At 48.5% G+C, this 14,912-nt stretch overlaps 1 protein-coding gene and 1 long non-coding RNA gene across 4 annotated transcripts; one reads left to right on the top strand and one right to left on the bottom strand.

Moving 5' to 3' along the window:
- Window positions 1–208: 208 nt before the first annotated feature.
- LOC130265372 (uncharacterized) lies at window positions 209–3,971 on the bottom strand. Its single transcript, XR_008842591.1, has 3 exons — window positions 3,768–3,971; window positions 1,838–1,877; window positions 209–1,742 (listed from the first exon to the last, which is right to left on the bottom strand). It is a non-coding gene; the product is annotated as an uncharacterized LOC130265372 (long non-coding RNA).
- A 123-nt stretch (window positions 3,972–4,094) lies between these two features.
- Window positions 4,095–9,457, top strand: TOPORS (TOP1 binding arginine/serine rich protein, E3 ubiquitin ligase). Of its 3 annotated transcripts, XM_056514234.1 has the most exons (3): window positions 4,266–4,354; window positions 5,369–5,482; window positions 5,920–9,457. In XM_056514234.1, the coding sequence occupies exons 2-3, from the start codon at window positions 5,423–5,425 to the stop codon at window positions 8,893–8,895; spliced, it is 3,036 nt and encodes a 1,011-aa protein (XP_056370209.1). In that variant the 5' UTR covers window positions 4,266–4,354; window positions 5,369–5,422; the 3' UTR covers window positions 8,896–9,457. The 3 variants fall into 3 exon arrangements, with proteins under 3 accessions (XP_056370207.1, XP_056370209.1, XP_056370208.1); XM_056514232.1 differs by lacking the exon at window positions 5,369–5,482 and having other exon boundaries at window positions 4,095–4,354; XM_056514233.1 differs by lacking the exon at window positions 4,266–4,354 and having other exon boundaries at window positions 4,490–5,482.
- Window positions 9,458–14,912: the final 5,455 nt, after the last annotated feature.

Genomic DNA, 14,912 nt, shown 5'->3' with positions numbered 1-14,912 from the left:
CTGCCTGACCATGGCTTCACCATGGGCTGCAGAGGAACCTCTGCTTCATCACCTGAACCACCTCCTGCCCCAGCTTCTTCTTCTTCTTCAGGGAAAGGACTTCTCACACTGCTCCCCTGTACTGTGGACTCATCCACAGGTTACAATCCCTCTGACTCAAGTTCATACTGGAATTCCAGCCTGTCCAGTACAGCAGCTGAGCCACCTGCCAGCCCTGGCACACCGTGGCTGTTATCAAAACGTTCTCAGGTACAGCAGAATGAGGTGATAAGCAGCACAGCACTACAGCAAACAGCCACCAACAAGCACTGGATTGCAATACACAGTCAGGCAAGTGAGCCCTGTGGGCAAGCACTAGAGCCTGCTGATTAATAATTAAACAGCCATAACAGCTGAAAGCTTCACTTAGCACATTCCAATCTACACTGTCATAATCTGAGTTTTCTGAGCCCCACATTGGGTCCAAAGAAGGAATGCTTAATCCCAGTCAGCAACTAAGCATCCCACAACTACTTGCTCACTCTACTGTGGTGGGATTGGGAAGAGAATTGGAAGGGTAAAAGTGAAAAAACTCATGGGTTAAGGTAAAGACAGTTTAATAGGGAAAGTAAATCACACACAGAAGCAAAGCAAATCAAGGAATTCATTAATTGTTTTCCATAGGCAGGCAAGTGTTCACCCATCTCCAGGACAGCAGGGCCCCATCCTGTGCAAAGATGACAAGGCAAACGCCATGACTCTGAACCTCCTCCCCTTATTTTGTCTTCCCCCAGATTTATATGCTAAGCATGGCACCATAAGGTATGGGATTGGCATATCCCTTGGGTCATTTGGGGTCAGCTGTCCCAGCTGTGTCCCCTCACAATTCCTTGTACATCCTCAGCCTTCTCACTGGTAGGGTAGGTAAGGAGCAGCAAAGGCCTTGGCTCAGCAGAAAAAAATCCCATCCCTATGTTATCAGCCCTGTTTTCGGCACAAATTCAAATTATGGCCTAATACTGTGAAGAAAATTAGCTCTACCCCAGCCAAAGCCAGAACCTTCCCACTAGACTAGAAGGAGGCATTTTTTAAGCCTCTATGGGTTTTTTTAATGCCACTTCTGTGTTACTTCTGGGAGAGGTAAAAGTGGCTTCTGCCATCACACTGACATGACTTCAGGTCAGCATCAGAATGTGGAACTGAAGATGTTTCTAGGACCCTTGACATTTAGTCTAGCATTGAGCTGTGAAAGCAGTATAGGACAGAGGATATAGAGAATAGTGAAGACAGGCTAGAGAAGTAAAAGCTCTTGAGTGAGGCTCTCAGTTCTTTTAATAAATGCAGAAACATCAAACAGGTTTCTCAGTTAGCTAAGGGCCATGTTATAAAAAGAGGAAGGTCTCCTTCTGCCTTCTTGCTGCCACTGAGCAAGGTCCTTGTCATAAGCAGGGACACTATCAAGTGTTTCATCTCTCTTGTGAGCAGTCATAGTCTCTGCCTTGGACTTCAGGGGCAAGAGAAAATGGACAGGCTTTGGTCCTCCAAGATTTTTGCAGAAGCATCCCCGAGCACACACACCGAGCAGCAGCTAAGATGAAGGGAGAGAAATTCGGCTGCTGTTGCAGCTGTGTTTCCCGGTAGTCCTGCACGGCGCCAGCCTGTGGTGCAGGCAAGCCAGCTTGGAGAGGATACAGGGGAGTATTTTGCCATCTCGTGGCAGCTCTGAAGTAAGGCACCTCTATGTGATCAAAACCACCCGCTGCCTGGAAGGAACAAAGCTAAAAAAGAGAGATATCCATTGAGCTGGCTGCAAAGTGACACTTGGAAGTTTTGCAGCAGAGCAGGCCACAACCCTGACCTGCCCATGTGCAGTCCCAGGTGCATGCCAGTGGTGGAACCTGAAACAAAGGTTGAGAAGGTAACAGGTTGAGAAAAGGTTGAGAAGGGGACCCAGCCCAGGGCAGGCCAGTGTTCAGAAACTATTTCTAATCCAGCTTTTGGTGTCATGCTGCTGGCAATTCCCAGGTAGCCAGGGAAAGGAGCAGATAACTGCAAGCTGGTGAAGGCTCCAACACCACAGTGAGAACAAGAGCACACTAAAGCTGAGCTTTTATGGTGTGGACAGTGAAGAATGACCCAGCTAGTCAGCTCTGGCTCAGGCAAAGTCAGTGGAGAGGCAGAAAGCTTGTCAGCACAGAAACCTTTGGAGGAGCACTGCTATAGGTCTATGACAATATTCATGTATTTGCAGGGTGATGTAGCTAAGATGGGAGATGCCGAACAAACTCAGGAATTAAACAATCTGAACCTTCTACTGACCTCCCTTCCCACAGGAGCAGCTTCTGCTGTGCCTGAGAGAGCATTGTCTGGGGTGCCAGGGTACACCAGAAAGAGGGCTGGGGGCTGTTCTTGGTCAGGAACTGCAGATACCACTGTCAAATTTGTCAGATTCCACTGTCAAGTTTGTCAGATACCACTGTCAGTGGCGGGCACTGCCAGTGCTGTGGCTGCTGCTCAGGAAGACATGAAATGAGACCTCTCCACACTCTTATTCCCACAGAGCTGCTGGCTGGGAAAATCCCTGCTGCTGACCAAAGGACCCCAGAGGACCTGATGGCAGAGGAAGGATGGCCAGGTTCCCCAAGAAAAGGCTGTTCCCCAGCTTCAAGAGGTATGTGGGATGAGGTGCTGCCAATCTGTGCAGGCAGTGGCAGAGGAGCCAGAGGGTTCTGCTCTTCACAGCTGTGTAGAAAGCCAGCACCTCAAACCAGACCCATTTTACTTCCAGAATTGCTTATTTTCAGCTCAGAAATTTTAAACCCCTGTGGAGAGCCTAGAATGCCTTTTAAGACATTTATATTTTCATGACCCAGAAATTAACTGTTCAACTGCCCACCTTGCATAAGAGCTGAGACATGCACACAGTGTTTAGCAAGGTGACAGAGTACAACTATTTGAGATACAAATCCCTCTTACTATGCCAGCAATGGGAGTGGGTAAGAGCCCTGATGCCAGCAAAGGGTGCAGGTGACAGTGAGGCTCCAGCCACTAGGGCAGGATGCATACATGTGCCCCAGGTGCACCTACTGGGGGAACTGAGGCAAGAAAAATGAGTGAATGCTGGCACCCACACACAAAGCAGGACTGCAGGTCACACAGCCCACATACCTAGTGCTACCTACTGAGAACACAAGAGAGGCTGCATCTGCTTTGAGCACCAGGGAAAATTATTGGGGGCAGGGGTGTAACTCCTGAGCAACCTTCAAGGTGGGCTACCTATGGTGAGAAGCAGGCTCTGGGTCCAGGCAGATCATGAAGGATAGGCCAATCCTGCTACCTGGGGAGATCTGCAGGAGTGGAGTGCCTGTTAGGAAGTGTCAGAGCATGCTTTTGCTCTTGAGCAAGAAGCAGGAGCAGCTGGTGCGTGGGAATGAGTAAAATGGCTCAGGATACGGGGCAGGGTTATCACATGAACAGAAGGGCTGTGCTGGTACTTCAGGGATCTGTGAATTCATGTGTGCTTTTGCAAACGTCAGTCCATACTGACTGCGGGTGAGAGAAGGGACAGGGCTGGCTGTGCTCGTGTTTTGCACTAGTCTGGCAGTAGTGATGCAGGTACTGCGGCAGGCTGCACAGCCTGCACAGCTGGCCTTGTCCGTGTCCTCTGCACACCAGTGTCTCCTGCAGGTACGTGATAGTAAAGGTCAGCAAGGACAGTGATTTTTCTCCTTCCTAACAGCGGTTTATGCTTTCCTGCGTGCTACTTATGTTTTACTTGCCCAACTAACCACACGGCTTCTTCAGCCTTCGATGGATTCCTCTGCACCCTCGGAGACAATGCGAAGCTCCGCTGCCGCTCCCGGTGTGCTGTGCCACGGCCTAGGGCAGCCCCCGGGTCAGGACGCGGCTCCCCAGCAGCCGCAGGAGGCCGCAGCCGCCGTGCGCACCCTCAGGGCAGCCACCGCCCCGGAGCACCGCGCGTTCCCTCACGGGCCCGGGCAGCACGGCCAGCCCCGCCCGCGGGCACGCCCCGGCAGCACGGCCCGCCGCACCACGGCCCGCCGGCCCCGCCCCGGCCCCGCCCCGGAACGGCGTCACTGCGCGGGGCGCGGATGTGACGGCAGCGGCCGCGGCCTGGCTCCCGGCTGAGCTCCCGGCAGAGCCCGGCTCGGCTCCGCGCCCGCGGGCAGCAGTTCCCGTGGCAGCGCCGCCGCCGATGGCGGACTCGTCCCGGCGCCTGGCGGAGGGCTCCCGCCGCCGCCGCCTGCCAGGGGAGGAGCGGCGGGAGACGCCCGGCGCCGGGCGCTGCCGGACGCGCCACAGGCTGAAGGCGGCCGCGGGCCTGGCCCGCGCGGGAAGCGAAGGCCCGGCGGCGGTGAGTGCGGGCCTGGGGGCGGGCGGGGCGCCGGTCCCTGCGGGGCGCCGGCCGGCGGCTCCCGAGGCGGGGGGAGCGGGCGGGGGCGGGCGGAGCGGGGCCGGGGCCGGGGCCGGGACCCGCTTCTGTGAGCCCGGGCTGCGCCACTGGCACCCGGGCGCTGGCGCTGCCTCATCCCCCGCATGGTGCCCGGGGTCCTGCCGGCGGAGAAGGCCTGCTGCCGGACCGGGTGCAAAACATGGGGTGATAGCTTTTGGAGCAGGCTTGTAACTTATTTCTGGATTGCAGTGCCTTAGGGTAACGCCAAAACCTAAGTAACTTTTAAACAGATGGATTTTTTGGTTGACTGTGTTTGACATCTCTCGTGATTTCACCCAAGCACCAGGCAGCCGCTCTCACAACCCCTGACCAGTGAGATCAAGGAGAAAAAAGAAAGGGTAAAACCTGAAAACTCGTTGGTTGAGATAAAGACAGTTAAATAAGGACACCAGAAGCCATGCACACAACCAAAGTAAAACAAGAAATTCATTCACTGCTTCTGATGGGCATGCAGGTGTTCAGCCATCTCCAGGAGAGCAGGGCCCTATCATGTGTGACGGTGATTTGATCAGATAAGCATCCTCACTCCAAATGTCTCACCTTTCTTCCCTCTTTTCCCTATGCTATATATTGAAGATGATGTTACATCGTCTGGAAATCCCTTTGATCAATTTGGGTCACCTGTCCCAGCTGTTTCTCTTTCCAGCTTCCTTATCAGCATGGAAGTACAGAAAGCAGAGACAGCCTTGGCTCTGTGTAAGCCTTGCTCAGCAGTAACAAAAGCATCTTTGTGTTATCAACATTTAAAACTTATTAACACATTTAAAACTTAACCCCAGACCAGCCATTATGAAGAAAATTTATTATTTCAGGCAAACCAGCACAACAACCTGACTAGATAAAAGGCAGTGTGTTCTTGAGGATGACATCTGGTTCTTTTTCTTCAGTCTTGAAAAAAAATACTTATTTTGGCAGGAGCACATCCCTGGAGATTGTCTAATCCAACAAGCTGTGTGTGGTCCAGCATGAATGCCCAACAAAGAGGGGCAGAGTGTGCAGGAACAGAACAGGTCCAGCAGAACTTGGAAGGTGATAATACAGTTCAAGTGCAATTACTTCTTTTGGCTGGTTTGTTTTAAAGTTCAGAACTAACTGTTCTTATAATTTTAATGTGTAATGCTAGATTTTTTAAGCTATGTTTTGGAAGATACCATGTAAATCATGAATTTACTGACCACATCAAAGGAGTTATTTAAGAGTGGGAAAGACAGGCCTGCCTGTTACCTTCATCTGTGCCAGCATGATTCGAGTGCTGTGTAAAACTTTCAGCACTGAAGAGCTGGATCTCACTGTAAAGAGAAGCCAAACAAAGCAGTTAGGTTGTGCTGCCTCTTTGTTCATCATTCTATCAGAGTCACTGCTAGGTTTTGCAATTTTAAAAGCAATTGTTTTGGGTTTCTGCTTCTAGAGGGTAAGATTTTTGCCACTCCATGATAGCAATGACCTTCTGTCTCTGTCTTTTCTAGAACATGACTTCAGATAAGGAGTTTGCAGAAAATAGCAATTTTTCGCCAAAAGCTAGCACCAGTAAGCTGCCGACAGATGCATCTCCCGACTCCAAATGCCCCATCTGCCTGGACAGGTTTGACAACGTTGCATATCTAGATCGCTGCTTGCATAGGTTCTGCTTCCGCTGTGTCCAGGAATGGTCAAAAAACAAAGCAGAGTGCCCGCTCTGCAAGCAGCCCTTTTTTTCCATTTTCCATACGATTCGTGCTGAAGATGACTTTAAGGAGTACGTCCTCAGCCCTTTAGAAACGAGCTCTTTTGCCAGCCCTGACGGCCGGAGATTTCGTTACCGCACCACCTTGACCAGGGAGCGGCGCACGCGCAGCTCCCCTTCCCGAGGGATGCTGTCCCCTCCAGATAACGGGATGCTGTTTGAAGGCTTGTCGAGCGAGCCAGCGCGACACAGGCACAGAGAGATTCAGCAGATGATCAGGAGGCTGGCCTCGAGGAGAAGGGCGAGCGCAGAGGGCAGATCTCTGCGGCAGATCCAGGAGGAGGACATGATCAACTTCCGCAGGGCTCTGTACCGCACTGGCGTGCGCATCCGCAGCATTCAGGACGGCGGCCGGTACCGAGAGATTTCGGCAGACTTCTTCCGCCGCAACCCTGCCTGCCTTCACCGCCTGGTCCCCTGGCTGAAGCGAGAGCTTACAGTCCTGTTTGGTGCCCACGGATCTTTGATCAATATTGTGCAGCACATCATCATGAGTAACGTCACTAGGTACGATCTGGAAAGTCAGGCCTTTGCTGATGACATCAAGCCGTTTTTGCTGAATCGCACAGAGCACTTCCTGCACGAATTCATCAGTTTTGCTCGTTGTCCTTTTAACTTAGAAGCGTATGATCAGCATGCCAATTACGACTGTCCTGCACCATCATACGAGGAAGGAAGCCACTCAGACTCCTCGATTATTACAATATCTCCAGACGTGGCGTTCCCACAAGGGCCAGATAATAGCTTGTCTGTGCCTGGGCTTGCTCAGGCGCCCTGGGACGACGAAACTCCTGGGCCTTCCTATTCCATTTCAGAAGAGGTTCGTGCAACCATAGCTTCTCCTCTGGAGTCATCAGAAAGTTCTGATGAGGACTCTGCTACAGGGAGTCGAAGAGCCAAACTGCAGACTGAGTTACAGGCTAATGCTGACTCAAACGACAGTGGCTCTTCCTCAGACAACTGTGTCATTGTTGGCTATGTGAAGCCGTTAGCTGAGAGGACACCAGAAGTGGTTGAGCTGTCCTCTGACTCCGAGGACTCCATCAAGGAAGAGAAAAGAGAAGATGTCAAGAAGCAGCGACCGGTCCAGTGTCACAGCTGGAGTGACAGTGAACCAAGCAGGAGCTTCTCACCACATTCTCCAACATATAGGGAGGATGTAGGAATTTGTAGAAGCTGTTTATCTCCTGCAATCGAGAAGACGGAATCAAAAGAGGATGAGAAGAACAAATGTAAAAGAAAAGATCTGCCTCCGCAGGACTTGAGTTGGAGCCCATCTCCAGGAAGTGACACGGTATGCTCTCCTTGGAATCACAGATTTTCTAAAAAGGGAAAGTCCAGGAGCCCACAGTCCTGTTCACGGGACAGTCGAGGCAGTCATGGCCATCGGTCTAGAAGGGATCACCATAGCAAAAGCCAGCTGAAAAGGAGACGATCAAGAAGCAGAGATAGTAGCAAACATAGAAGCAAAAGAAGCAGCAGAAGATCAAGGGCTCATGACAGCAGAGCCTCTCTGAAAAGCCAGAGGGGCTCTCTGAGTGGTGAGAGCACTCCATCCAGAGAAGTGAGTAGATCACGTTCACGTAGCAAAGGCCATGGTAAAAGGAGATCAAGAAGTAGAGATAGCGATCGCTACTATGTAAGAGACAGTTATCAAAGCAGACACCAGTGGGGTTCTGCTTTCTGCAGTCGAAAGGTGTTTGGAGACAGCTATGAATCTTCCAGCAGAAGGAGGACACGGTCTAACACTCTTTACTCAAGGCAATCTGCTAGTCCAGAGTACAGGATACGATCATTTATTGAGAGGACAGATCTGCATAGCCAGAGGGGACTCCATGAGAGACACTATTACTGTTATGAGAGATGCAGGTCAAGGAGTCGGTCCAGCAACAAATCAAGGACTCCTTCTGGAGGAACTGACAGAACGAAAAGTGAAAAGCCTGGTGGAAAAAGGAAGTACAAAACTCGCCACCTCGAGAATGCATTCATGGAGAGCACAAGTCTAGAAAGAGAAAATGACTCCAAGAAAACTTCCTCAAAATTTAGTGACTGCTGTAAAAATGAAGATAGCCTGTCAGACAATCGTGCAAGCAGTGAGACAAAGCGTAAGAAAAGGAAGAAGAAAATGAGGAGTCCAAGTGTGGAGATAGTCTATGAAGGAAAAGCAACAGACACGACAAGACATCTTAAAAAGAAAAAGAAAAAGCATAAGAAGAAACACCGGAAACATCACACGAGTAACTCTGTACATTCTTCTCCAGTGGTGATTACGATTGATAGTGATAGTAGCAAGGAGCCAGAAAGTACTGAATGGGACAGCAGTATTACATGGGCAGGGGCAACTCAGATAAACGAGAGGGAAAATGAATCTCCATCTGCATTTCTAAGCAGGACAGCGTGTGAGGAAACTGGAGGAGCAGACAAGTGTGGTATCCCTGCCACAAGGGAAAACTTAGATGGTGGTGTTAGAAATGCTGATGTCAAACTTCAAGGAACAGTAGATCAGAGTGTTACCACAGCGAATGCCAGCAGTAACACCTCTCAGGCAGAAACTGTAACCAGTTATGTTCAGGAAGCACCAGCATCGCCTTCCAGTCAACTGCCTTCCCCCAGGACTTCCTTCTTAGAGTGTCCAGAGAGAGAGCCATTGATACTGAGACTGCCAAAGAGATTTGTCAGCAGATCCTCGTGGTTTGATTTCCCTGAAGAAAAAATGTAGTAGGCTTTCCTTGGAACTCTTGTTAAAACTGTGAAAATTTTTTTTTGGCTCCTTTTTTTTTTTTTTTCCCCTCGAGAACTAAAATGTCTGATAGGGTGTCTGTCTGTTGAAAAAATGTCTAGCAAATGTATAAAACTTTTGACTGTGTATGCACTTTTGAGTCAAAGAGGCTAGAATATTGCTAGTATGTAATTCTAAAAGCTTGTTAGAGGACTGTTTGTAAGTTTTAATTTCATAAAGCCATCTACAGAGTATTTCAAAGTTTTGTGTAAACCAAACAACAGAAAGGAGCCTAAAACAAGAGCCAGGAAATGCATTTTATGGGGATTGCTCTTCTTAGACAAGGGAAACATTGTTTAGTTCATAAAAAGTGATTCAGTCTGAATTCCAGCATCATTTCAATCTGTTTGATTTAAGCTGATCTCTGCTAAAAAGTAGTCAGTGATTTCTACAAAAATTCTCAAAGAACTTTGAGTAATTTTAAGATAAGCTATGTCAGAATCTGAATAAAGCAATAAGATTTTTTTGTTATTTGTTTAAATATATTTACACATGTACTGTGCGTTTTGCAAGTGGAGTTTTTTCTTTTGGTTTTGAGTGTCTCATGTATCCAGACCATTGGTGCAGTCAGGAGTACTCCAGGTTGGATGGTTGCCTGGAGATCAGCTGGTACAAGCCTTCATGGAAAGTAGGAACTTTGATCATGGGGTTGGTTTGGTATTGAGTTTTCCCAAAAGCTCGGTGGCTGCTCTCTCTTACCCTAGGAGTATTCCCTGAGGAATTTTTTTTTTCAGATTTCTTCTTTTTATTTCACTTACTGAAGCCTGTGCATTCTGCCTTGTGTTCTGCAGTTGTGCCGCCTTCAATGAGTCTTTTGCTCTTCTTTATACCCTACAGCTACATGCTTTAAAGACATCTGTCTTGTCTAGCCTTAACAATAAAACACTTCCTCCTTGGAAAAAACCAACATTTACCCAGCTCAGCACATCCTAGATGTCCTGCTGCAGGTATGTGCAATGCACTGGGCTCTGGCAGGGTTTGTTTCCCAGGTTTGGCCCTTCTCTGTGTGCACAGCAGTAGCTCTGAGGGCTGAATGAGGAGGATACCTTCTCTCTTTCTCCTGCATTACCTCCATGAGTTTAACCTTGCCCACCAGATACTTACCAAGCTGCTCTGTCACTTTCCTTTCTCCACAGAACGGGGAGAAAGTAAGATGGGAAAGCTGGGTTAAGATAAGGACAAAGGAGAGTACTGTCACTAGCCAGATAGAGTTGGGGACAATTTATAAGTTCTATTGCCAATGAAGAATTGAGTAGGGGGATGAGAAAGACATGACAAACGAATTTCCTCTTCCTTCTCAACTTCACTCTTTCATTACATGCTCTTCTACCTCCTCTTCCCCAACTGTGCAGAGGAATGGGGAGTGAGTTTTGTGGTCAGTCCATAACATTCAGTCTTGCTGCTTCGTGCTCCTTACACTGTTCCTCTGCTCTAACATGGGCCCTTTCTTCAGGTGTGCAGTACTTCTGAACCAGATTGCTCCAGCTGCCAGGAAACCTTCTCTTGTGTGTTCTCCTAAGCACAGGCTTCAGTTCCTGATGGGAGCCTGTTCCTGTGTGGGATCTCCATGGGCTATAGCTTCCATCAGGGCATTGCTACCTGCTCCAAAGCGGGGGCTTTTCCACAGGCTTCCACAGAGGCTGGTCTCTCCTGTGTTGTGGTTATCCAGGGGCTGGAGGGGGCAGCTTGTTCCACCATGGTCTTCTTCACCTGGAAGTGAAGAAGGGCTTCTCCTGCCCAGCAGGTTGGCTGAGCCTGAGGTTGGCTGAGAGAGAGTCAGGAGCGATGACAGTCAGTCACCTCCACTCCTGCCTCTGAGAGCATGTTGGGGTTGGTCCGTACCTTGGGATTAGGTTTTAGGGAGCACAACTGAGGGAGCCAGGGACGCCTAGGGGAAGCCTAGGGGAAGCCTAAGGAGCTGGGAAGCCTAGGGGCCACATGGTATGAACCATAGTGGTGGTCTTGCCATTCTGGCTATTGGCTGCTAAGAGCTCTCTGGCATCTCCTAAGAATGAATGTGGTGCCTGCCTTTGTTCTGTTTAGCCCCAACAGACCCTCCAAATTCTCCTGGAGGGTAGTGGTGCAGGGACTGGGGTGTCTCTGGCAGATGGCTCAGGGATTGATGGTGCAAGTGCCTTTGTCTTGGAAGCCTTGGTCTATTCACAGAGCTGGGGTATCCTTGGCATAAGTGGGACTTGTCCTACACCTGGAGTGCTGGGATGGAGGGTACAGAGGAGAGGGCAGAGCAAAGTAGAGCTGTTGTGCTAAACAGAAAGGAAAGGTTGGATGATACAGCCCTTACAGTTGGTGATGATGTGGTTGGGAGCCTCTGGTGTTTGAGGATGAAGGGAGGGAAAGCAAAGCAGATGTGATGAGTGTCTTCTATTAGTTGCCTAGCTAGGATGCCCGTGCTGAAAAGTTAATTTGAGAGGCAGTTAGGAGAAACCTCTGGATCAGCAGCCTTTGTCCTTATGGCAAATTTCAGCTTTCTAGAGACCAGCTGGAAATGCCATCCTGCTGTGGTGAACAGATTTGAAAAATTCTTTAAGTCTGTGGGAGAGAACTTTGTATTATAAGTACTCAGAGAATACTAGGAAAGATGCCCTAGACTTGCTGGTTGGGAATGGACAAGGTCTGGTGGGATATGGCATGGTCTTGGCCACAGTGATCATCAGAAAATGAGCTTTAAAATGTCAATGCAATGAGAAAAAAAGAGCTGCAGCATTGCTTCTCTATTTGAGAGGGGAAGCATTGCACCACCCAGGAGTCCCCTGGGAATCTACCCTTGAGTGCTCAGGACCTGCATGTTGCATGGTCAGGGATCTACTGCAAATGCTGGAAAGAAAGCTGTCATTTCTCAATACTTCAAAGACATTTACCGTGTGGGAAACCTCATTTGATTGTTTTTCATGACACTCATTACTAGGAAATTGTCATTAAAACATGAAGGGCGTCTAGGGCAGTGAGCATATCCAAGGAAAACTGGTGTACTACAGGCAGCCCTTGCTTTCCAGTGCTGCATTGTGGAAATCGGCTCATCACTCCTGCTGCACCTACCTGCAAAGTGTGAGTAAGCAATGTGACTTGGTGTCAGCTGCTACTAAGAATTCTGCTTGTGTAGAAAAAGCATTGTGGTTTAACCCCAGCTGGTAACTAACTACCATGCAGCTGCTTACTCAGAGCATCCTACCCCAGTGGATGGGGAGGAGAACTGGGGGGAAAAAAAAAGTGAAACTTGTTGGTTAAGAGTTTAATAATTGAATTGGAGTAAAATATAATAGTAGTATTAGTAATAGTAATAAAAAGGAGAGAGAGAAAGAGAGCGAGAACAAAAGGAAAGCAAGTAATGTACAATATAGTTGCTCACCACCTGCTGGCCAATGCCAAACCCAGATAGGCCCTCTTCTGGGTAACTCCCCAAGTTTATGTACTGGGTATGACATTCTATCCCTTTGACCAGTTCAAGTCCCCTGTTCTGGCTGTGCTCCTCTCCACCCTTTTGTGCACTTCCATACTGGCAGAGCCTGGGCCACTGAGCAGTCCTTGACTCAGAGTAAGCACTCTTAGCAGCAACCAAACCATGAGTGTTTTACCAGCATCATTCTCCTACAGAATCTAAAATACAGTGCTGTAAAAAAAATCAACTCAAATTCCAGCCAAAACTGGGACAAAATCTGACTTGCATTAATCAGCTCGGGGAGGAAATGAGATTTATCAAACCTCTTCCAGAGTTCCCCTGGCATAATTTTGTAAACTTAGACAAGACTTCAGTCAGCAGTGGTGTTGGATTTAGCAACACACATAACCTTATCTGGGGCTATTTGACTTTTCCTGGATATTCTGCCTGTTTTCCAGGTGCCTTTTGAAAAGAAGGTGTCTTATTTACCAGACCTGGGGTGTGAAGTCCTGGACTCTCTTGATGTGTTTCTTTAAGGTTAAGGTTTTTAATTCCCTGTGACAGGCACATGGGGGAAACACAACGTTCTCAAGAGGTTAAACAAACTTTTACAGGCAAACTTTAGAAAATGAGGGTAATGGCAAATTTTAAAACGTTCAATCGACATAAAGTATCAGCGATGGAGAGACAGAGACATTCTGAGTTGAGATCAGAAGCCAATTTTATTGAGTATAGAAGGCCTTTATATAGGGTTTTACTTGTATGGTACTTATATAGGGTTCTAGTTTTGGTAACTATTTCCCATTGGTTACATATGCAATTGAATATGCATAATAAAGTAAGGAGATATTCTGTTTTCTAAGAAAAAAAGAAGGAGCTACAACCTGTTAAAAAGTTGTGAAGGCCTCCCTTTGCAACACCGAGGGCGAATAGCAGGAGCTTTGGATCTGGTTCTCCCCTTTCCTGAAACAATCTTTTTTCAAATGCCCAGGTTTCCCGCGCCCAGAACTCATTCAGGAGTCCCCCAGCATAGTCTTCATGGCTGGGAAAGCGTTAGCTTTAGCAATAGGAGTCTCCACAGCTTCGTAGGTAACTGTTGCTGTATGCTGAAGCATTCTGAGGTGATTGCATGCCTCAATCATTTCCAAGAAGGTGGGTTCCTCCTTAGGCAAGAACTTAGGCAGTTTTTTTACAGTCCTCATTAGCATTTTCAACAGCTAATTTTAAATGTGATCTCTCTCTGGCAGTGTCATTCTCAATTTGTCTTTCAAGAGTTTGTTTGAAGCGGTCAATGAATTGTATATAAGGCTCATCTGATCCTTGCTTTACCTTAGTAAATACTTTTTGGGGGGTTGCAGCATCAGAGACCTTTAAAAATGCAGTATATGCAGCTTCAGTAATACCTTAGGGGCCTCTCAAGGAATGTGGGCTTGCCCTGCAGGGTCTGAGTGAGACGGGCCAGGTGGTCCGTCCTGTGAACAGTGATATCCTGCTTTGCATGCTCCACAAATTTCACAAGCAAAGCTTCTAACTCCTTTTCCACAGCATCAAAAATGGCATACTGAGTTTGGGTTAATAGTAAGTTTGCCAGTCCCTTTAAGTCATGAGGGGTCATAAGATGAGTTGACCAACGTAGACTCTAAAGGATTAGCAAAGTAGGGAGATCCCAGCCCATGTTCTATAGCTGTGCAGCGTAGTTCCTTAATTTCCAAATAAGTGAGGGATTCCCACCACAAGGTATTTCCCCTGGCACAGCAAAGCCTGACTGGCATGGCTATTTTTGCTGTGATATCAAAATCCCCCTCCTTCAGAGCCTTTTTTAAAATTCACACCCAGTTTTCCTGGGGGTCAGGAGGGAATAGGTCAGGGTCAACATCTGGATCTGGTCCCAGGTTGAAGGGGACCCCCTCCTCCTCACTGCTAGGGCCAAAGTCAGCAATACAGGCTGCTAGTGACCATGAGACAGAATGCCTTCCCCTCCTTTGACTGGGCAGAGGGGGGTTGATGGCTGTGGTCCCTCTCCAGAATCAGGGGTGCCAGTGTCAAGTGGGCAGGGAGAGTCAGAGGCAGGGAGCCAGCGGTATCTGTAGAGGATACAGCCTGAGACTGCTCTTTCTCTTTTAAAGTCTCAAAGATCACCCTCCAGGATGGGAGCATATGCATTGCCAGCTCATGTCTCATAATAGCCAAATCATAGAGCTTAACCCCCACACCATCCCAAACAGCAGTTGTAAAAATAGAGGAGGAGTGACGTTGGGACGTTTAACAGCCCCCCATTTAAGAATAAGCTTCAAGGCCAATTTTGGCAAGGATTTGTTATGTTTAAGCAAAGCAAGCATTAGTTCAGAAACACCTCTCTCTCTTCGTTAGACATATTTTGTCCCATGTTTCCCCTGGCTCACCCCCTTCTCCATGGAGAGGTTGTTTCAGGCCCACTCCTGGTTCTTGCACTTCCAGTTCCAGGGGGCTCGCTGACTGCAGCGCAAATGGACATGGAGCACCAGTTATCGGTGGTGGAGAGAGGGGGACATCCCAGCTTGGATCAGAAGCCCATTTTATT

The sequence above is a fragment of the Oenanthe melanoleuca genome, chromosome Z (genome assembly GCF_029582105.1).
Source record: "Oenanthe melanoleuca isolate GR-GAL-2019-014 chromosome Z, OMel1.0, whole genome shotgun sequence".
Lineage (NCBI taxonomy): Eukaryota > Metazoa > Chordata > Aves > Passeriformes > Muscicapidae > Oenanthe > Oenanthe melanoleuca.
This window is presented reverse-complemented; position numbering and strand designations above follow the sequence as displayed.